The sequence below is a fragment of the Nicotiana sylvestris genome, chromosome 9 (assembly GCF_000393655.2).
Source record: "Nicotiana sylvestris chromosome 9, ASM39365v2, whole genome shotgun sequence".
Taxonomy (NCBI): domain Eukaryota; kingdom Viridiplantae; phylum Streptophyta; class Magnoliopsida; order Solanales; family Solanaceae; genus Nicotiana; species Nicotiana sylvestris.
In genome coordinates, this window is record NC_091065.1 from 176815958 (window position 1) to 176837992 (window position 22035).

Below are 22035 nucleotides of genomic sequence, written 5' to 3' on the forward strand. Positions count from 1 at the left end.
AAGAGAACTTTAGACGCTAACATTACTCGAAATTTATAACTTTGCATATGAAGTTTGCATTGTCACCAGGAGAACTTTAGATCGATGCAAGTTTTTAGTGCCTCTTTTTTCGTGAAATTCAGAAGTGTACTTTTTTTTTGTGCCTAATCAAATAAGTTCAAACAAATTGAAACGGAAGGTGTATTGTGCATCAACAGAAATTGTCTCTGCACTGAAGTACCATCAGCAAAGCCTAATAAGTGTAACACAGTCAGGAATTTGCAGTATGTGTGTGGAGAAGAATAATATTATTTGATCTATATGCACGATATATTTTCTGGCTAAGGGCGTCCAACTGACCACATGAACTGCAGTTTAGCATAATATTGAAGGAGGGAAATAACAGTAGCAAGGGCAAAAATCAAATCAAAAGATAGGCAATACTGATTACCAAATCAACAAACGATGCAGCATATATATGTTCTTTCATCATAGATCCAAATAGAAGGGAAAGAATCACTGCAAGGTGTTTGATAATAAGTAGTATCTCAGAAATGATAAGAATAGTGAGGTATACACATGATAAAACACTTAGTTCAAATCAAGAATTCTTGCTCAGGTAAATTCAGAATTTGGTCTCAAGAAGCCATTTTTAGTAATGCAGGTCATCACCGGAAACAATCTTCTGTACAGCTATTTTCACCGCATCCTTGCGGACTCCAATATCAGTAAGATACCTTGAAATACAGTACGTTCCCAGACCAATAGGTGCAAGAGACGGAGACATGACAGAATATGCACAAGCACATGATAGAGCAGCAACTGAAGCTACCACACCACCTACCTGACCACTGCGCCCTACGGACTTGCCTAGGATCACGTAACCCGTCTTGCAGTAGATTGTGAAATCCTCACAGTTGTTCTTGAAAAGTTTGTAATCTCCAAAACCGTAACTAAGAAGAAATTCAGCACGGCGAAGGACATCCTCTGGCTGATCAGAAGGGGCAGTAGTACATGTTCCTCTAACTTGGGCAAGAAAGAGACGTACTGATACACCATATTTAAAACGGTATAATTTACCACCAGAGAGGAAGCATTCCAGGCATGAAGAGATGACCCCATTATTCCTTGGTCGATCACCACATGTTGGACACTGGGATTTAGAGTGAAGAGAGGATGATGAGCTAAAGATGAAACGATCAGCATCTGTTCCTGTTCCTATCTCCCTACCTGCTGTTGGCGTGAAATGGATCACGTTTCCAGCATCAACATATATTCCTGATATTGAAAAGAGGATATATATGTCAGTTAATTCAGGGGTATATGTCACACGTGCTTGTTAAATTGTTAGAGAGAATGTACTAAGTAATACAATGCTCGTATAAAAATTTAAAACCACTTTAATATTTTGTTTGGTTAGCAATCTTGGTATAAGTTATTATGGAATTAAAATTAGTACCGGGATAACTTATACTTTGTAGGGAATGGGGTAATTAGTGTCGGAATAACTTATACATTCTTTTTAGAAATTATGCAATTGTCATTTTTAATACGACCTACCAAAGAGTGGACAAAATATAATACTAAGATAACAAATCCCAACATAACTTATCCCAACATAACTTGTATCGTAACCAAACAACCCCTTGCTTAATTATATCTTCGACATTGCTCATCAACAGACAAACATTAGCACAAAAACTGGTCCGAGGTTGTACCACCAGGAAGCCGATTCATCACACTTCCAACATTTTGATTGGGAACTGATTGGAGAATGTTATGCCATTAATCATCAACTCTATTGTATCCGATTTTACCATTATTTTGAGATCAGAGAACTGCGTCAAGGGTCAGCCTCGTAGTGGATCAGGCCTAGACACGAAGATAATGTATCGAGTTCGGAGATCGAGATACCCATCGAGATCGAGGTCCCGACGATCGAGAGCAGATATGATCAGCTTCGGGCAGAACGCAATAACAGAAAGGCAAAATATCCATAACTGGTAGGAGATCGCGGCGGAAATCTCGGAACGGATCAAATCAAGGGCGGTTATTTGTATCAATCAAGTGATTTACTACCGTAATTAGAATTGTACCACAATTAAGATTCCTCTAGTATATAAAGAAGGGTCCCCATCATTTGTAAAAACCTTACATTCATACAGATAAAAGCAATATAATATTTCTCTATTGTTCATCAATTTATTGTTCTTTAACTATTTTTACTTTACTACTCTCGAGGGTTCATCAGCTCGAGGACACTGTCCAAACATTGCTTTATATTCTTGTCAATTCCATCACTTATCTCTAAATCAATCAATTGGTATTAAGTGAATCATGTATCCTTAAAATCACATTACAAGTTTAATTGTTACTCGATTTTTAGGGTAGATAGTTTGGAGCCCACTGTGGGGCTAAGGATAATAGTGATTGCTTAATATTAACCTTCATAACACACATTACTTTTACGCTTGTTCTTGTGAGTATTTTTTATTTCAGGAATAAACATGTCAAACTCTCAAGCATCACCCACTCACACTGACACCGGCCTTGGTCTTCATGGCAAAAATGAGCACGTAGTCACCCCAGGAAATAGAGTGCCTCCAATCAATCCCGACGCGCCACAGGTCGTGGATCCGATTGATGTCAATTCTCATATCACCATTCGTGGATATTTAGGCGCCGACCCTGAAAATAGCGTCCGCAAAGACGTCCGGTCGGCGACCGGAACACACAAAATGGTGAAGAAAGCAGAATTAGCCTTGGAATGATATTTGACATGCTTCAAACTCAACAGACTGCGATATCGCAACTCCAAAATTAGAATCGAGCCCCAAACATAATCGAACTTGATACATCACAGGAAGTTGCTCATAGGGTCGAACCCATGTAGGAAAAATTGAATGATAATGGATCGGGAACTGATCCCGCCATCATGCTCGAGGAGCTCACTAAACAGATAGAATTAGGTGAAAAGAAAATTGAGGCTAATGACAAAAAGGTGGAAACGTACAACTCACGAGTTGACCAAATACCGAGGTCACCCCCGATCCTAAAGGGTTTGGATTCGAAGAAGTTCATGCAGAAGCCTTTTCCTTAAAGTGCGGCTCCGAAACCCATTCATAAGAAGTTTCGTATGCCAGACATCCCTAAGTACAGCGGGACCACTGATCCTAATGAACATATCACTTCGTACAGATGCAAAATAAAGGGAAATGACTTAACAAATGATGAGATTGAATCCGTTTTGTTGAAAAAAATTGGAGAAACTTTATCGAAGGGAGTAATGATATGGTACCACGATTTGTCGCCTAATTCCATTGATTCTTTCGCCATGCTCGCTGATTCATTCATAAAGGCGCACACCGGAGCACTAAAGGTCGCGGCTAGGAAGTCAAATCTCTTCAAAGTGAGACAGAACGACGATGAAATGCTAAGGGAGTTCGAATCTTGATTTCAGGTGGAATGCATGGACCTACCCCCGGTTACCAATGATTGGGCTGTCCAAGACTTTACTCAGGCTTTGAACGAGCGAAGTTCGATAGCATCACGTCAACTAAAGCAAAATTTGATTGAATATCCAACGTTGACCTGGGCCGATGTGCATAATCGGTACCAATCGAAGATCAGGGTCGAGGATGATCAGTTGGGAGCTCCATCCGGTTCTGTTTTGTTTACCGTGAAAATGGTAACAACAATTAAATTTGTAAATAGGATTCTAAAAATATGTGATCTATTTTTATGCTAGTTGTTCGAGCATATGATGCTAGGAATATGAAGTTTAAAGATGAAATGCAAGCTAAAATGAGGTAGTAATCAAACCGAGGGGCTTACTGCCTTGAATTCGGACTGGTTGACGGAGGACCTCGGGGTCGATACCTGGGCTCGATCTCGAGCTATCGAGGGTAGTCGTGGTTGGGATAACAGTTAAGATATGATTAAACAAGGCTCTTTATGGCCAATACCAAGCAATAAATGAAGAGCAAACGGGGGGATGGCAGATGCTAAGGTGGCCTCGAGCCAATAAGAGCAAGTGAGTTAGAGAGAAAAGAGAGAGAGGGAGATATTATTGATCTTGTGGAGAAATAGTTGGAGCAACATCAGCCCATCACAAAGTAGAGAGGGTTCCCTTTATATAGGAGGGGAACTCGGCTATAGTACAATATGAATTAATTACAAAGCATGGAGATGGGATGGCTAGACGCGATGCTTCGGCATAGGTTCCGGATAGACCGGCTTTGTCAGACTTAGCCGCGTGCCTTGGAAGCTTCCCCTTCTGTTCTGGCCTCGACCTTCGTCTTCTTTGAGTCGGGCCTCGACGAGCCTTGAGGGAGAGGACTCGGTCGTGGCTCCCCATCCTCGGGGTCTCGAGGCATTCTTCTGAAATGACTTGATAGAGAGAAATTAAGTCCTCTGATTTTGCCGCATATAGATAGTCTCCGCGTTTCCTAGAATGAAGCGATAGAAAATGATTCTGACCCTTGACTCCTTGAGCTTCTTAAGACGACGTCATACCAATGATGCAACTTGTGGCACGAGCTTTTGTGGCAACCGGGGTGTCCCATGGACTTGTGCATTTAGACTTCATTCAATGTACTGCTGATTCCCATTCTCCAAGGTGAATGTACTGCTGTCGATTCGGTTTTTCAAGAATGCAATAACTACGTTCACTGGTCAATCTTCCAAAGCCTCGATGACCTTGTCGTTACCCGTATAAATAGGGATGCCTAGGGTTGTTTTTCCCATCCCAATACCTTCGTTGGCTCATTTGCCCATTTCTTCTTATCATCTTCTTCTATCCTTGAACATCATGCTTGGGGCTCATAGCCTCAAGGCCGTTTGGCGGAGCTCCCGTAGATTGTGTTGTGGAATCTTGTTGGGGCTTCCCTTTGTCGAGCATAACCATGCCATCCTGTTACTGCTATGGTTGTTGCTACGTCTGATGTTACTGTCGTTGTTGGCCTGGGACGATGACATACGGGAATCAACTTTCCTTGCTCGCAAAAAAAACTCTTCAGATTACATACCGCTGCTCAAAAGGGGGCTCGGATTATACATTGCTGCTCACCTTCATACCCCGGCTCGACGTGGTGCTCTACCCCGAGCTGGTGTCTTGCACGGCTAGATGTTCCAAGAAGTGTACTCTAAGTAGCCGTGCAAGCGGGACCGAGTCTCGCTCGGTCCGTGTCTCTCCAAGTTCTTTTGGCCAGCGAGGGTCCTCGACCTTCGGAGAGCTATGGCATTTTTTCATCCCTCCCTAGTTCCTATACTATCTTTTGGGGATATCAGCGTGGAAGGCAGGGATGAGGCTTCTAAGGATGTGTGCCCTTTTGTTTCTCCCTTTAGGTGTAATAACCCCTTGCGTACTTTTGCAATTATGTGTAGGGACCCTTCGAGGGCTGTTGTACATGGAAATTTATGAATACGAAGATACTTTCTTGATTTCTGTTTTCAATTTTTGCCCTATTGTTGCATGATCTTGTGTGCTTCGAAGCCTTCGAATGTTTTCCTTTGTCGTTGGCCGCTGACATCTAACTTGGGCACGAGCGCTCTTTCCGATCCTCGGCCGAATAACATGGCTTTTCTTCGAGCCCATCGTCATATCTCGGACCAAGCCTGAATTGATCTGATAGGCTCGGGCTGTCGGGACCTCCGAGCTGGGGGCCTGCTTTGAACTTGATGCAGATAGTTTTTAAAGCGTAGTGGATAGACTTCTGTTGAGGGGTTGCCTTATGCTCAGGCAATGCCTCGAGCTCTCCGAGAGCCTTCACAATCGGAGCTTCGCGCACTTATTTTTCTTTTGAGAAAGGGAAATCATGAGATCAGGTACCACCTCGAGTTAAATGATGGCGTTGAAGGCTTCTCGAAGCCTGACTTCTCTTTTTTGGCAAAGATCCTCGAGGTTGGGCACTACGTCGAGACTGGAGATAATTCATTTGACTATTTGAGGCCTAACTTCTTGTCGATGGATTCCTATGGGGTCGGGTACCACTTCGGGATCAGTATCGAGGCCGTTGGCCTCCCGGGCTTACTTTGGACAAGCAAATCGCTGTTGTTTCCTACATATATGTGGGGTGGCCCTTGTTTCTTTGGGAGATCTCATCATTCTGGATAGCTATCCCTCCGCCTTGGCATCGGGTTCATCGTCTCTTCAGGCACAAAAAGCATGGGAGCACATTTTTGCCTTAGTTTGTCGATTCTACCATAGCTATAGAAACTACCTCGGCGCCGGCCCGACAGGGAGGGGAGAGTTCCGTGCCCAGCATTCAGGATCCGCGGGAGTTCCCTCTGAAGACTGTGTCTTTGATAAGAGAGGAAAATCTGGAGATGGTGAGGAAATACTGCGGATGGAGAGATGGGATAACGCTGCAGGTGCTTTCCTCGGGTGAGAGCATTACGGACTCTGCTGATGGATTCTTGAGCGTAAACCTATATCCCTTTGCATTTAGCCCCATTGACAGGGTCGTGCTTGATTTTTTGCTTGAAGTATCGGGTTACCTTGGCGCAGATACATCTGTCATTTTGGCAAGTGGTGCTGATGATGAGGTCCTTTGTGGAAAAGGCTGGGCTTGAATTCACGCTCAGCCACCTTGTCAGGTTGTACTGGCCCTTTCACCACCGAGGCCTGTTAACCTTGTGGTGTCGTTCGTTCATGCCTTTTGCTGTTGATGATGAAAGAGTTGGGGACCAAGAGTGGATCAGTCGATTCGTCCGGGTTCGGACGGCTGACATTATTCCCGTGAAGCTTATGCTGTTTCTCGAGGGTTAGAATTACGCTCATGAGTGGAATGTCTGGCGCTTTCTCAAATTTTGCTTATAGCGAAAATTAGTTGAGTAATTATGTTTCTCCCCTTTTGCAACAACTTCGTGGACGCCGGGCGAAGTCCTCGATCTGCCTGGCTGGGTCCGGAAGTTGGTGACCCATTCGACCTGCGGTGAGTGTAGGTGGCGAGCTATGTCCCGTAACATATGGGAAGAGAAATACCAAGGTATGCGCATACGACGCATTTATCTTGGTCTTCATACATTTGAGATGACACTTTCCTTTTTCTTTAGCGCTGGCATTGCCGTTGCAGCTATCGAGCAACTCCTTGGGGTGAGGATGTGCTCTTCCGGAGAGGGGAAGGAGTTGTTGGCCTCCGAGCTAAGGGACGATGGTGACAAACGAGATCCGTACCCGCAGTGTGATGGAGCTTTTAGTGAGGCTGAACGGGCCCGTGTCTTCGAGGAGAGGGCATCGTTCGAGCCTGCTATTCCCGGAGTGTTTGATTCTCAGACGGTAGTTCCTCCGATTGAATATGCTTTGCCCGAGGTTGGTTCTCCTGGGGCTGAGGAGGCAGGATCAACAGGAGTGTGCTCTGACTTCGAGGAAGTCCACCGACTTCACTTCATGGTGAGTTTAGGTGCAGTTCTTCTGTATTTTGCGTCCTTCTTTTCTTATCAAGTTTCCTTTTGCAGGCCTTTGATAGGCTCAGGTCCGAGCTGCTCCGTCAAGGGGCCAGGCTTCGGAAAGCTCTGGATGAGGGTGAGTCCCTTAGGCTCCTCAGCAAGGAGAAGGAGGTTGAGTTGCTACATTGGCGATATGAGGCATACTGGAGTTCGAACTACGAGCGCTATTTGATGGAGCAAGTAACCTTTCGTAGTATGTGCTTTGTTCTTTTAGACCCTTAAGGTTAACCCCTTTTCCTATCTTAGCTACAGAAGAGAACGAAAGCCTTGGAGTACCTTAAGGGTGACACTGACCGCATCAGGAATGCTTGCAACGAGCTAAGGGCTCAGGTGCAGGCTCAAGCTTTAGAGGAGAGAGGTGCCTTGGCCAAGGTTCCTGCCTTCGAGGCCCAACTTCGCTTGGCTTGCGACAACGCTATAGTTCAAGCGGATATGATCGGGAAACTTGAGTCCGATCTCTCGAAGATCAGGGCTGAGATAATCGATGCTCAGGCTGAAGCAGCATTAAGCGAACCAAGGCTAATCAGGAGATGGCAATTTGTACGAAGAACGCCGCTGATGCCCAAGCCGAGCTAAAGCGGGACCTCGACCGTAAGAAGAGGATCGAGGAATTTTTCGTTGCAGATCCCGAAGAGAGGTACTCGAGGAGATCGGCGCAAGGGGCTTCATTCTCTCGGAGGAATTGGTTTGAGCAAGGGGGGACGAACTTGACGCTCGGTTACTCCATGATGATGTCACGGAGAGCGAATCTGGAGCTGGCATGCTGTATCCCTTTGGAGTGGAGTGTAGATTTCGCTGGTTTTCCATTTTGTATTTAATACCTGCAGAGCATGTTTATAGATGTAGAGTGCGCCTTTTGCATATGTAAGATAAGAGAAAACTTGAAGCTTTATTTCTTCTGCATCTATTTCTGTATTGCTTTTAACCAAGCGGGTTGGTTTCGGTGTTTGGCGGAATCCTCGTGGGTCCGGAACTAATTAGGCAGGCCCGGAGGCTTTTAAGTGCGATTTTGACGTGAACATGCGTTGGGGTCTCCGCACTTTACCTAGTTGTTTAGGCTTAGTCTCCGAGTCAGGCCTTAACTCGAGCTTTCCTGACCTTCAATCTTCTGTGCCTGTGTGGGCGGATAGTAATTGTTCTTGTTTCTTGCCCTTGGGCATTTGCTGTTTCGACTATTTTGGGTCCAGTCTCCAAGTCGCATTGCAACTCTAGCTTTAATTGACCCTCAAGTTCTTTCCTGCCTGCATGGGCGGACGATGATGGCTTTTTGTGCTTCGGGCCGAGGTGACCTTACAAGTGCGTGGCCCGGAGGCTTATTTGGCTGGCGACAATGGCATTTATGTCGTGCCCTTAGGCATATTGCAGTTAACTATTTTAGATCCGGTCTTCGAATCGGGTTACGACTCGAGCTCATTTTAATCCTCCAGTTTTCAATTTTTGAGCTAGCGATAGTGGCTCTTACGCTGTTTGGTTGTTGAGACCTTTTTAGTGTGCGGCCCGGAGGCTCGTTTGGCTGGCAACAATGGCTCTTACGCTTTTGCCCGTGGGATTTTTAAAGGCTTTGTTTTCCTCTCGTTAAGGTCTTTTTGAAATGATTTTTCCTGACCCATCGTCGGTTCTGGAAGAACCTCGATTTCAAGTTGTTAGCGACAATGTTTGAGCACCTCGAAAGGTTCTTAGCTCGTAGGCTGAGTAGCTCGAAGCCTTGTGATTTGGAGCTGACATGGTCGAAGCTCGTTTTCCCTGTTGAGGAAAGCCTGTTTTAACCGGTTCTTTCCAAAGTATATTCGAAGTAATGGCTTGCGATTTTGTTAGCGACAGTCGGGCATCCCTGAGTCGCGTTAATTTGGTTGTAGCAGCTGTTTTGACCGTAGTCGTATGTGTTTGGCCGGATCCATTTTTGATCCCGAGTAATAGTTTAGGCGTCTACACCGAGGGTATGCCCTTTCGGGATTCTTACAAATGCAACGTATAACCTAAACTTTGGGATTGAGTTTTTACGCCTGTAGTAAGGTCTTACAAAAGTTTCATGCATGTTGAGGTCTTGCAGTTTGTCATGCCTGTTGAGGTCTTACAGTTTTTGTTGCTATATGGAATAGATCTGGTTACGCCGAGTCTGCCCGCTCGGGGTCTTATAGCTTCGGGTTTTCTAGTGCATGGCGATCGGTGACAGTCTTCGAGTCATCGAGTTTGCTTAGGCTCAAAGGACATTATTCGTGAGCTCGGAGCTGCCTTGTTGGGGCCTTATGAGCCCGAAGTTCCGAACCTGGGGTCTTGCGGGTGCCAAATTATTGATGCTAAGTCTCCGAGCATTTCGAGACACATTCGGTGGAGGGATCCCTGCCGAGAGTATGCTGAAATTATCTTTTCTGGAGCATGAGATGTTGAAATACATTCTTTATTACTTGGCGTAAATATATATTATTTCATCATTGTGAGCTCGGCCCGTGCGGGCGCGGCTCCCTGGCCGTTTGGTCCGGTACATGATTCCTTATCGAAACTCAGTCTGTCGTTCTCCGGTCCTTCCGAGCGGACGGTGCCTCCAAAAGGGAGGGTGCTCTTCGTCATTTGATTGCAGAAGAAGGACTGTGATCTTGTCGGATCCTCCTCAGGGGCATGTTGCTCCGCTAAGTATCTTGCTAGCGAAACCCTCTTTGGGGCGAAAGTCCAGCCAAAGGGAAAGAGCGCGACGACTCCAGTTAAGGCCTTGAAGGCTCCGGGTAGAGTTAGATCCTCTGAACGCCCTAACCCGATGTCTACATACTGGTTAGTAAAAAAATATCAAAGGAGTGAAGCAGTTCTTCCTTACCGCGGGATGTGTAGGCGACATTTCGAGGTTAGGTGTATTCCTGCTGTTTCGGGGTATGGACTCTAGTACAGCCCTCCGCTGTGTTTAATTAGGCTTGGCCGAAGATGTGGTTCGCTTACCCTTTGACTCTTTCGAGGGTGGAGATGTTGGTGCTGGCGGTGTGTCACGTGATGCGGGATTTCCTCTTGTCGCATGTCGCTTCCCACCGATGGTTTTAATTCCATCTCTTGCGTGGAATTTTTTCCCTTTTGGCAAAGTGGGGACGACCTTATCTTCGGGCTATGCGTCCGAGGTCGTCCGAATAAGGCGTTTGTGCCTTGCATCTCCTTTGATGACATGAAACTCGGTATTCCGGTCTGGGCCAGTCATGCTATGCTGCGGGGAATGGTCTTTCCCCCTTATTGTGGCGATCGCCATTTAGAGTCCGGCAAGGATTCGGGAGGTGGTTATGTTTCGACCCGACGGTCCGACAGTGTTGATCGAGTTACCTGAACTGATGCGCACATGTTTTACCAAAAATGGATCGAGTAAGGAAGAAGGTTACCAGTACATCATTGCGAGATCGAGATGAGGTCTCGGTATCCTCTTTGTTGACTGTAAGGGCATCCTTGGGGGTATACCCTCAGCCCTACCTTTCTCCGGTGCCAACAAAATTTGCTCTCCTTTTTACAAGTCCTTGGAAAGAGTCGTCATTTCTCAATTACCGTGGTGATGCGCTGTGGTCCGCTTGTTTCGTTACTCCTGGTTGCCTTTCTTACTAGGGGGCGAACTTGAATTCGGTCGCTCGTCAGTTCTCGGTGGCGATTTTTACGGAGCGGCTTGGCGTCTTTCCTTCGGAGCTGGTGGCTACCTTCGGCCCTGCGCAACACTTGCTATGTAATTCCCGTGCCAGGCTGCGATTTCCTTGAGGGGAATTCAACCGAATTGATCCGAGCCATTTGACGTCCCCGGTTTCGCCTATGGTGAGCACGATGTTTGGTATAGCAATGTGGAAGTTGTACTCTAGTGGGCGAGGTGCCCTTTCCGGCCATGCATCCTCGTCAAATCTACTTTTGTTAACGATTCCTTGAGGATATTGCCCTTGGGCCATTCCTCGATTGTCGTGAGGTAGGTTGAATCTCGGGGCGTTCCTCCTATCTGTGATGCACGGGTGGTACCTTGCTCTGTTTGGCATTGGTTTCTTTGCTAGGAACCTGTTTGGGTAAGTTGAGCCCGAGGAAGCTCCCGGATGGGCATCCATGACTCTGGTTCTCGACCAAAAAAATGACCAGCTATATACCATGTATATATATAGCTGCGTTTTTTTAGGTCAAAACACTTTTCCAAAACCTGTTAGATTTTCTTCTTCCACTAAGGAAAGGTTTCCTTTATTTCCTATTATTCAGGCACAGTAGGGACCCCAGAATTTAATTAACAAGACTTCCTATTATGGAATTAATTTCGAAATTTGAAATTAATTTCTACCATAATAAATTTCGAATTATTCCACTAAAAATTCGTAATTGCACTCCTTAGTTCAATTTCGAAATTCTTCCATAAAACCTTATTTAACTCCCCATGCTAAGATTCAGATACTAACCAATCAAATTAAATTACTGACAATTTAATTTATTGATTACTTCCTTTAGACTTTCACTTAACTTAATTCATGTGTCGGATATAAAATTCACCGACCGGGTTTACACATGGAAACTTATAAGTTTTCATAAAGGAGTATCATCAATCTCCGAAAAACTGAGACATTGATTCTATCAACTAATTATTATTTCGCCAATGTATATCATTATTGTCCAACTCACCAGGCTTATTGACCCACGAAAGAATCCCGCCTTTTAATAAATCAAAACAATAAATGATATACACAACTAATAATAATTGTATCAAGATTAAGAGTATAAGTACATTGAATGGACTAGAGAAATTATTTTATCAAGTCAGTATAAAATACCTATCTCTACTTGATCCGTTCAATACATACAAAATGTACTAACACAAGAAATTGGAATTAGACCATTCCCATAATCAAGATAAATTATATTGAATCTTGTGCTACAACCATTACAATGGCTTGTCTAATTCCATCATTAGATTGTGAACACAAACTTTATGACTTATAAGAACCGATGATTTAATCTTCCGTGTATAAGCTAAACTCTATACACTAAATCATCTACTATATAAGCAATGAACACACAAACAAATACATGATCTATTTAAAATAAAACTTTATTGAATTGAATAAATAAATAAACAATTGTTCCATAAAGTATACTATAACAATACACATGGTTTATAGTATATCCTAACATTCTTCACCCCAAGCGTGTTCAAATTTTAAAGAAATAAAAAATAATTTCGACAAAGGACTTTTAATATATGTTATATACCTTTAAAATATAATATTTTACCAATATAGTATATGAAATGTAGTCAATGATCATCATTATGACCATTTGGCTTCGTCCATGCTGGTCTTGGGGTCGTTTCTCGTGAGTTTAATGGCTGATTTTAGGTAGTTTTCGAGCAGCTTTTCAGTTAGGTTTTTAAGGGAGGTTGTGTGTGGGTGTTTGGTTGTTTATCGTATGTGATTTCAGAGAGCGTAGGGGTATGAGGAAACTACCTGGCCCACTTTGCCCGAAAACGTTTTTTTGGGTTTTTCATCCGGTGTTCGGTACTCGTATTGGAGCCCGATTATATCCGGATTCACACCGAGTAAAGCCCTATTCAGGGGTAGCGCTCTCTACCAAGACTTTGCCCGAAAACTTACATCTTATATATAAGACAAAATTTATTTTTAACATGTATGTATTATATTATAAATTCTCTTGACACAGTCTAAAAAACAGAGCTTAGTGGTTCAAAATATTTATGAGGTCATTGGTCCACTACCTATAAAATATCTTTTAATTTTTTAACTTTTTTTGACACCTTAGCTGGAATCCTGCGTCCGCTGTGGGATGTGAGCTTGGGGAACACGAAATTGGATGAGAAAAGTGGATAGGAATATGGGGTATATAGAAGAATGATGAAAAGCTTTTTTTAACACGGAATCTTTTTTAGCTACCAATAAAATGGATATTTCCTCCCCTATGTTTCATTTTATGTGAAACAATGTCATTTTATGTGCTTGATGTGATCATTTACCATAATATCTTCTTTTCTTTTTCTTTTTATTTATTTGGAGATAATAGGTAAATAGTGTAAAATATTACATCTTACTAATAAAAGGGTTAAGAGTTATTATCACTTTTAGCCCGCATCATAAACTATTTATATTTAGTAGCCGAAAAAATAAATAAAATTTGTATAATTTTTGTATATAAGATACATAATGTATATAAATACAAATAATATATAAATTTTATATTTTTTTTCGGCTATTATTTTTATAACGGCTATACAGTATAATTTTTTCAAGGATTAAAACACTAAATATTCAATATTTATTTGTAGAAACTCTTTAACTTAAACAAAAAATATACTAATAAAAATATATTTAAAATTTATTTTTTTGTTTCTTTTATAAATGAAAACAAAATTAATTATCAAAAAATATAACTGTTTTTCGTGCTTTTTAATTTTCTTAAGAAAAAACGTATAAAAAGGTAAAACAAAGGCTAAAATATGTATATTAAACTTAAAAATATTTATATACTAAAAAGTGATGAAAAATTTAAATATGATCGAAAATTGGGTGTTCACAGTATTAATTAAAAAAATACTCTACGAAAATCTAATCATCAAGAAAATGTTTTTCAGTGCATGGTTACCTTGAGATCCAAAATATGTTTTCTTCAAGAAAAATAGTTTTCGCCAAAATGAGGAAAATGTTTCAAGGAAGTGACTTCCTTCACTTATGCGTGGAAGTCATTTATTTTCCTTTTGCAAATTTCCCAACTCATGATCAACTCTACTTGTGATAATCAACACTTCGACATACTTTCATCATTTAATTCCCAAATATCTAAACAAGAAATAATTCTCACACCATCTGTCACACCTTGTACGATTCTCAAATCCAGGCAGTAGCACTTAAATGTATTACATTAGGGTGTGTTTGGTATGAAGGAAATTTTTCAATGATTGGTTGGCTTAAATATTTTCTTCATGAATTTATTTTTTTTCAATTGGAAAAAAATATTTTCTTTACCAAGAGAAGAAAAAATATTTTTCAAAATTCTTTTTCAACCTTCCCCACCCTATTACCTATCCCCACCAATCCTAGCACCCCCACACCCCACCCTATCCACCCATCCCCAAACCACCTTCCAGTTAATAAATATGTTATTAATAGTACTTTCTTTTCATGTTATATATATATATATATATTTCATTTTAACAAATGAGTATTTTCTTTTCTTGATATAAAAAGTTTTTTTTTATTTGAACAAAAAAGTACTTTCTTTTCATGATGTAGAAAAATTATTTTCTTTCATTTCAACAAAAAAAAAATAATTTCTTTTCATGATGTACAAAAAATACAAAAAAAGTATTTTTTTCATTTCAACAAAATGAGTATTTTCTTTTCATGATATAGAAAAAGTATTTTCTTTTATTTCAATAAAATGATTACTTTATTTTCATGTTGTAGAATGAGTATTTTTTTTTCAACCAAAAAAAAGAGTATTTTCTTTTATAGCTATGGAGCATAAATTTCAATGTTATTTTGCGTGAAAAACTAAAGCAACACATTAGTTTCTTTAGATTTATGTGAATTTTTAGAAGAATAATTAAATTGTTGAAGTAAATTGAGTCCTGCAAATGTTGGGTATTTGGGGAGGTGGGGGAGCAAGGAAACATGAGGACTTGGGAAATGAGGTGAAAAGAGTAGCATAAAAAAATATTTTCTATTCTCTAACAAAACAGCAGAAAATATTTTTCGAAATTTTTTTTTTTACTCACTAACCAAATAAGAGAAAATAAGTGCTAAAACCACTCATTTAGAAAAATATTTTTCCATGGAAAACATTATCCTTCGTGCTAAATACACCCTAAAATTTTCGTTCTTACTAAACACACCCTAAAAGCATAGTTTTACGTTCGGCTGCACGACAAAAAAGGAGCAGATTTGTTTTTTCCAGACTCGAAATCCCCCCTCCCTCCCCCACAAACCCCCAACCCAAACCCCACCAAACAAAGTGAACTACATCAGGGCTTAATTGCAACATTTTCAGATTATATCAAGAAGTAAAAGACACCCAAGTTTCATAATTTGATCGATCCATCATTTCATCAATGGAAAAAAAAAAAACTGCAGAAAAAGCAGGTGCTATATATTCAAAAGAGAATTGAACTGAAATTAAAGAGCTTAAAGTAAAAGAGAACTGTAAACGCTCACCATGATGTGCGTAGAGATAGCGGTGTCGCCATGTGTAAATGTGATCCCCGGCCTCGAGCTCCTCTTTCTTGATCTTATTAAAAAGCACCTTTTTCTTCATCTTCTTTCTCTACTTTTTCTCTAAAACAAATGCCAAACGAAGGTGAATGAACTGGTACATATAGGGGTAATATCATTACAGCAGTAAAACACAAAGCAAAAATATACCTGCAGATTCTTAGCTTTTTACTCATGAAGAAATCATTGTCATTATTTATTACGCCATTAACCATATAATAGCACAAGTTAGACTTTTCGTATAGACAGTTCACATTAGCACATCATCTATTTCCTTACTCCAAATTCAGTAGCGTAAATGGTAACTAAAAATATACCGTTAAATTAAGGGTGTCTAACGGGTGGGTCGGGTCGGGCTGGATAGGAAAAATTAGTAACCTTACGGGTTGGGGTCCGGGCCAGTTACGGGTTGGGGCTTACCGGATTTAATAGGTTCGGGTTCATCCGGGTAAAAAATAAACCGTAAGGGTTACGGGTACAAGGGGCCGGGCGGGGCCGGGTTAGTGTAATTTTTTTTTTTGTATTTTGTATATCTATTGTAAGTTATATTAATATAAAGTAAAAATATAAAGAATACAATGTAGATAAGAAAAATTGCACTTATAAATTGCAAGTGCTACATTTATTTCAAAATTCAAACTTATAAATTGAAATGTTTACATTTAACAACAAGTAAATTAACCAAAAAAAGATTAAATTCAAAGGTTTTGCATTGCCTTAGTAAGTTCGTCATAATCAATATGAACTAAGTGGCCTTCTTTTGGAGTGTTCTTCGGATGGGTTACCATGTGTTAATATATCTTTAAGTTCCTCGTCTTCTGGGCTATCAACATCTTCACGTCCTTGATTTCTTCGTTCCGATCTAATCCAATCTCTAAAACATACTAAAACTTTCAAAGCATTGCTTCCCAATGAGTGACGGGTGTCTCCAAATTGTCTTGCTTGGCTAAATGCACTCTCTGATGCAACAGTTGAAATTGGCACATTCAGCACGTCCGGAGCCATAGCGGAAAGAACAGGAAATTGCTTTCCATTCTCATGCCACCATCCCAACGGTGAAAAATCCTTTGTGTGAGGCTCTTTTTACTTCTGCAAGTAGAATTGAAGTTCATCAATATTCCTGCTACTGGTTTGAGTGTTAGAAAATGTAGAAAAAATATTAAAACTATCAAGGCCTTCTTCATCATCCACAGTAGTAGAAGTGGTACAATGCATAGTGGGATTAACATTGGCTATATTAAGAGCATCATCATCAATTATATTTGCATAATAGTTATATAGTTATTGTAAAGAATCATTTAACTTGTTCATACAAACAAATATATCTGGGGTTTCAGTTGGTACAATCTTCATATAAGTATATAAAACATTGATTAATTGGTGACAATCAGACATCTTAATAGAAGGATTTAAAACAACACCAATTAAGTAAATCAGAGGAATTGGAAAGAAATATTTTTTGAATTTTGCTTGCATTTTTTCAACAACATCCATATATTTTTCTTTCTTCTTAAATTCAAAGAGTAGAAAAGAAATTTCAGTTATATGTACTAAAGCCATAGTAACAGTAGGGTAATATGCTCCAGAAAACTCAACAGTAGCTGTATAAAATTTATGTAAAAATTTAACAACATCATTAATGGCCTCCCAAGTAGTAGTTGTTAACATACGGTTTGGATCAGTACAATGCGCATTAGCAACTTCAGCTATTGGTAATCTCTATTTGTAGCAACATTTTAAATATATATATATATATATATTTGTAGCAACATTTTAAAAATATATATGTATAATTCCATCTAGTCACAATTTCGTCTGGCATGAATCTGGGCTTAAGGTTATGCTCGTTACACTTATTCTTAAATTCCCTAATTCTAGATTTTCTATTATTTCCTTGAATAACACCAACTGCTCTTCTAACATGAGTAATCTCAGTTGAAAATAAATTAAGGCCACTTTTAACAATTAAATTATAAACATGACATGCACACCTAACATGAAAAGTTTCGTTAAGTGGTGGTTGCAAATGCAGTTTTAATATTGAAATTGCGGCATTGTTGTTAGAAGCATTATCAAAAGATATACACAATACTTTTTGTTTGAGATTATAAAATTCAACAACTTCGCAAATAGTAGACGGACCAACCCCTACCCCTTTAAACCAACTCCACGCGGCCCCCTTGTACCGGTCCGGGCCAGTTTTGGTTTTAACCGGTCTGGGCCGGTAGGATTACGGTTAAACTCGGCCCGTTAGACACCCTTGTTAAACTCTCTTTAGTGTAGGTTGTAGTTGTGGCAAAATGGTTGAATGAAAATAATTATCTATTCATATTGTCCATTAAAAATGTATTGGATAATAAACTATTTAAAAAGGGATCAAATATGAATAAGAACTATATTATCCACTTAGAAAATAGATAAGTAGCGGGTTTAATATTTACATTTATAAAGCCTCAAATTGGAGGTTCCTCAAGTTTGGGTGACTAAGAATTCTCCCAAAAGTGATCATATTAAAAAAACCATGGATAATATGGATATCAATGTTATCTGCTGGTTAAATTATTTTTTATCTGATAAGAAATATAATTCCAAGTTTAGTCTTCTTCACTTCCTTTTTAATCTGGTAATAATTTTATTTTCAATGGACCTCTGAGCAATGCGGAAATCCCAAAATTATTTATCCGTAAAATAGTATAGTTGAATTTATAGCGTGGTTAATAGACAAGCGAATCAACTTGATTTCAAAATAACAAATAAATTGAATAAAATGCAAAACTAAGCATTGAAATCGAGATAAGATAGCGTAAAACTTGATTCCGGAAGCAGGCTTCCGGAGGCAGCAATAAGAATATTGATAGACAGAAAATAAAATATTATTTAGCTTGGAATGATGTGTAGCATAAGTTTGTCAGAATTTACGCGTGTTACAATGGTTGTTGAAGTCACTATTTATAGCTAAACTTAGGGAACAAAGTCCTAGGATCAAGCCCCTCTTAAATGAAAATAATGAGGACAATTGATGAATATGCAACGACAGGCTATGAATGCCAAAATTCTCTGTAATGGATATGTATTTAATGCTGAGCAATATTCTTCATTGAATATCATCTGGTGGCAATACTTGTTTGTCCTCATTGATAATGTTCCCTCCGGGGTCTACCCGATGCCAACCGAAATTATTGTCCTCGGTCTTGGCTTTCTCTTGCTTCGTCTTCCGTCTGTCCCCAGTTTCACGTGTCACTCTATCATTCGAATATTTAATGTGAATCAATTTTACCTTATACAGATAATCCCCGTGCTTTCCAGTGGCACATTTTTGTGTCACTGGGAAGTTGGTGAAGATTCCTTTCTTGGCGGAAAATTTTCTGAACCCTTTGGAAAAGTTTTTGACGCTTGATTAGACATATGTCTCTCCGCATTTAATACCCCGAACACATGTTAGTCCATGATTTAGCAATATTTTTGCCTGTTCACGAGGTAATCATGACCATGATTTTAGCCGCCTATTCCTTTACTTATACGCCTTATTCTTCTTCTTTTACACTTAACAGTTTTACAAACTCTCTTAACTTCTTTCTATTCAACTTTTTCCTACTTTCACTCTTCTTTAATCTTCTTCTTCAAAGAACTGTTAACTCTTTCTGCTAATCATGGCTTCTTCCACTAACTCTTCCTAGAACTCCGATTTTCTCTTCGATAGGAGTCCGAAGGAGAAAAAAGATAAATAAATCTATGTTGATGCTGACCCCCCTATGGTGAGCACCATCATCCCCAAAAGACTCAACACAGCCAAGGACTTCAAAGAGAATTTTCCTTCTCCAAGTTCTCGCACTTTGGCTGTTAGAATATACCCTTCTTTCATCCAGCCTTCCGTCATTCCTGCTGTGAAGGAGGATTGTGATTACCATTATCTAAACATTATTGCTACCGAACTGGTGGAGCGAGTAACCTCCTCTAAGAAGGGCTTCATGTACATTTATATGTGCCCATTTACTTTGGGTGCATTTTCTTGTAGCAGGGAAATTGACCCCGTTATTTTGGAGTTGTGCCACAAATACTAGGTTTGCTTGGCACATGTGGGCCCTTCTATATGGCGAACGATGACCTGTCTATGGCGGATGTTCTAGGAGATGAAAGAGGAGCTCACCTTGGCTCGCATGATAAATCTCTACTACCCCAAGAGTTTTCGTAGGGGAGTAATAAATTTCAACAAACGTGGCCATCATGCTTTGCTCACTAGCATCGATGACAACAACGATCGTGGATGAATGGAGCGGTTTTCCACCAAGGATATCATTCCAGCCACAACTCCATCTTTTCCTGAGTCCTGAACTCGTACACGTAAGTTCAAAGTCTATCTTTGTTTTTCTTCAGAAAAAAGGTTGTTTTATGTCGTTGTTGATCCTTCTCTTTTCATTATTTTAGCAACTCGGTGGACAACCCCAAGTGTTGAAGGCTTGGACTAGTGGGTTCAAAAAATTCTAGACATCACCATGCTTGAGACCCGCTGGTGGAAAGAACTGGCTCCCAAATACAGGTGGAAGACTAAAAATCATGGTAAGTTGACTCATAAAACTAATTGTCCTCATCTCATTCTTGTGCATAAGAAAATGGGTTAACCTCTTTTTTTGTTGAATTCAGGTCTCCCGTAGGGCTCTGTTACCATCCATGATGAGGATGTTTTGGCTGATCCCGCGGAGGCTGCAAGATTGCTGAAGGAGGCTTTCACTCGAATCAGCGCCATCAGATCTGCTTCAGGTGCAAGCGCTTCCTCTAGGAGTCCCCGGCCGGAGAACAAGCAACCAAAAAGACAGTGTTCTTCCTTGACTAAGGTCAAGAATAAAAAAAGGTGAAGAAGGCCACACCGAGCCAGCCACAGTCACTGTGGTGATTGATGATGATAGGGAAGCCATTAATGAAGGGGCTTCCCTACAAAAGAGACAACGACCTTCATCAGCTCAATAAAAAGCTTAATCTGGAGAGCTTATAATCCCACATGGCGGTGATGCCCAATCGCTCTAGGAGAGTTTGAATTGGTGAAGAATGCCAATTGTCCCCTTTTCAGTTCCAGTTGCTGCTCCCGGTACTATTAGGCTGAGTACTAGACCTCTTTTGTCTTCGGTTGGTGAGCAACCAACAGCTAGCACTGCCTTTGTCACAACTGCTTCTCAACCCACAACACCATCAGTTTCATCTCCTTCCACGTCGTCCATACCTTCGTCACCAGCAATTGCTACATCACCCCCACTGGTTGCAGACACCGGAGAGGAGGATATCCCTCCTCCCAGTCCCCAGACCACGGAAATTTTGGGCACAACTATTCGCCCCCTTTTACAGATCCTAGAGGAGGAGGAGTGTCTTCCTCTCAGTATCTACTGAGTTCTATCTACTATCCTGGCCGGTGGAACTCGTTAATTACCTAAAGTCGCTGACTCCAAAGTAAGATAAGAAGAAAATACACTCTCTTTTGAGGGAGTGTTTGATAAATAATGGAATGAACAATGCAGCTGCGATATTGTACTTGTTCTTTTTACTAACTGTTTCCTTTTGACTTGTTATGACAAAGTTTCTAACTTGGGCTTTGATTCGCATGCCAATTTTCTTGCTTCCGAGGGCTTTCAGAAGTTGATCCTAGATAAAGAAAAGCTTATGTCCGAGTGGGATCAACTGTTAGCCGGGAGGGACCAAATTGTTGCTCGTCTCCCGGTGCTGGAAGCAAAAACTACTGAAGTTGGTGAGTTAGAGGCTCAGTTACAGCAGAGCTAGTAGGAAGTGATGGCCCTCAGCCAAGACGACTCTCAGATAAATGTACATTTTCAAGAAGCCAAGGCTAAATGGTCTAAGGTCCAGAATGCTGTGCTCGTTGCTGTCGGGCATGAATCTTCCTCCATTGAGAGATTGAATAATTTGGAGGCAGCCTTGAACTCCGAGGGGATGGCCCTAACGCTGCTAGATCCGAGCGGTATGGCCTTTAGAGTGAGGTTGATTAGCTTAAATTAGAACTCCAGCACCGAGCGGATTCCTTCATTATTGAATAAACACATTCTATGTATAGCATGAGACCAAAGTTGGCGTAATTGATATTGATCCCGAAATTGCCAAGGCCCGAGAATTGGAGTCAACCACTCAAAGACGCCTCCCGGCTCAGCCCGATGCAACTGAATCTTCTGGTTCCAGTTCCAAGTTCTCGGGAACCGAAGAGGAATTTGAAGAAGATAATGATGAAGCCCAGATCCCGAGGCGATGAGAGATCCTCCTAATTCTCTTGGGGGACACATATATTTCTATTCCCCCGAGTTCTGGGGCGACATAGCTTAGCTTTTTGCTTTCTTTTTATTTTCTTTTCATATTTTTGTTGGTTGGCACGTTTGATAAATAAAAGTGTTTTTTTTGTTTAAGCATT

At 40.7% G+C, this 22035-nt stretch overlaps 1 protein-coding gene across 1 annotated transcript; it reads right to left on the reverse strand.

Moving 5' to 3' along the window:
* Nucleotides 1-426: 426 nt before the first annotated feature.
* On the reverse strand, nucleotides 427-15885 carry LOC104248092 (protein LEAD-SENSITIVE 1-like). Its single transcript, XM_009804287.2, has 3 exons — nucleotides 15783-15885; nucleotides 15576-15695; nucleotides 427-1257 (listed from the first exon to the last, which is right to left on the reverse strand). Exons 2-3 carry the CDS (start codon nucleotides 15673-15675, stop codon nucleotides 632-634), a joined length of 726 nt encoding a protein of 241 aa, XP_009802589.1. The 5' UTR covers nucleotides 15676-15695; nucleotides 15783-15885; the 3' UTR covers nucleotides 427-631.
* Between the last annotated feature and the right edge of the window lie 6150 nt (nucleotides 15886-22035).

What these genes read in the sequence shown, in the direction of transcription:
- LOC104248092 (XM_009804287.2), bottom strand. Translation starts at nt 15,675, where the DNA reads ATGAAGAAAAAGGTGCTTTTTAATAAGATCAAGAAAGAGGAGCTCGAG. An exon ending in CTATCTCTACGCACATCATG is followed by an intron (nt 1,258 to 15,575) that starts GTGAGCGTTTAC and finishes TTTCAATATCAG; the next exon opens with GAATATATGTTGATGCTGGA.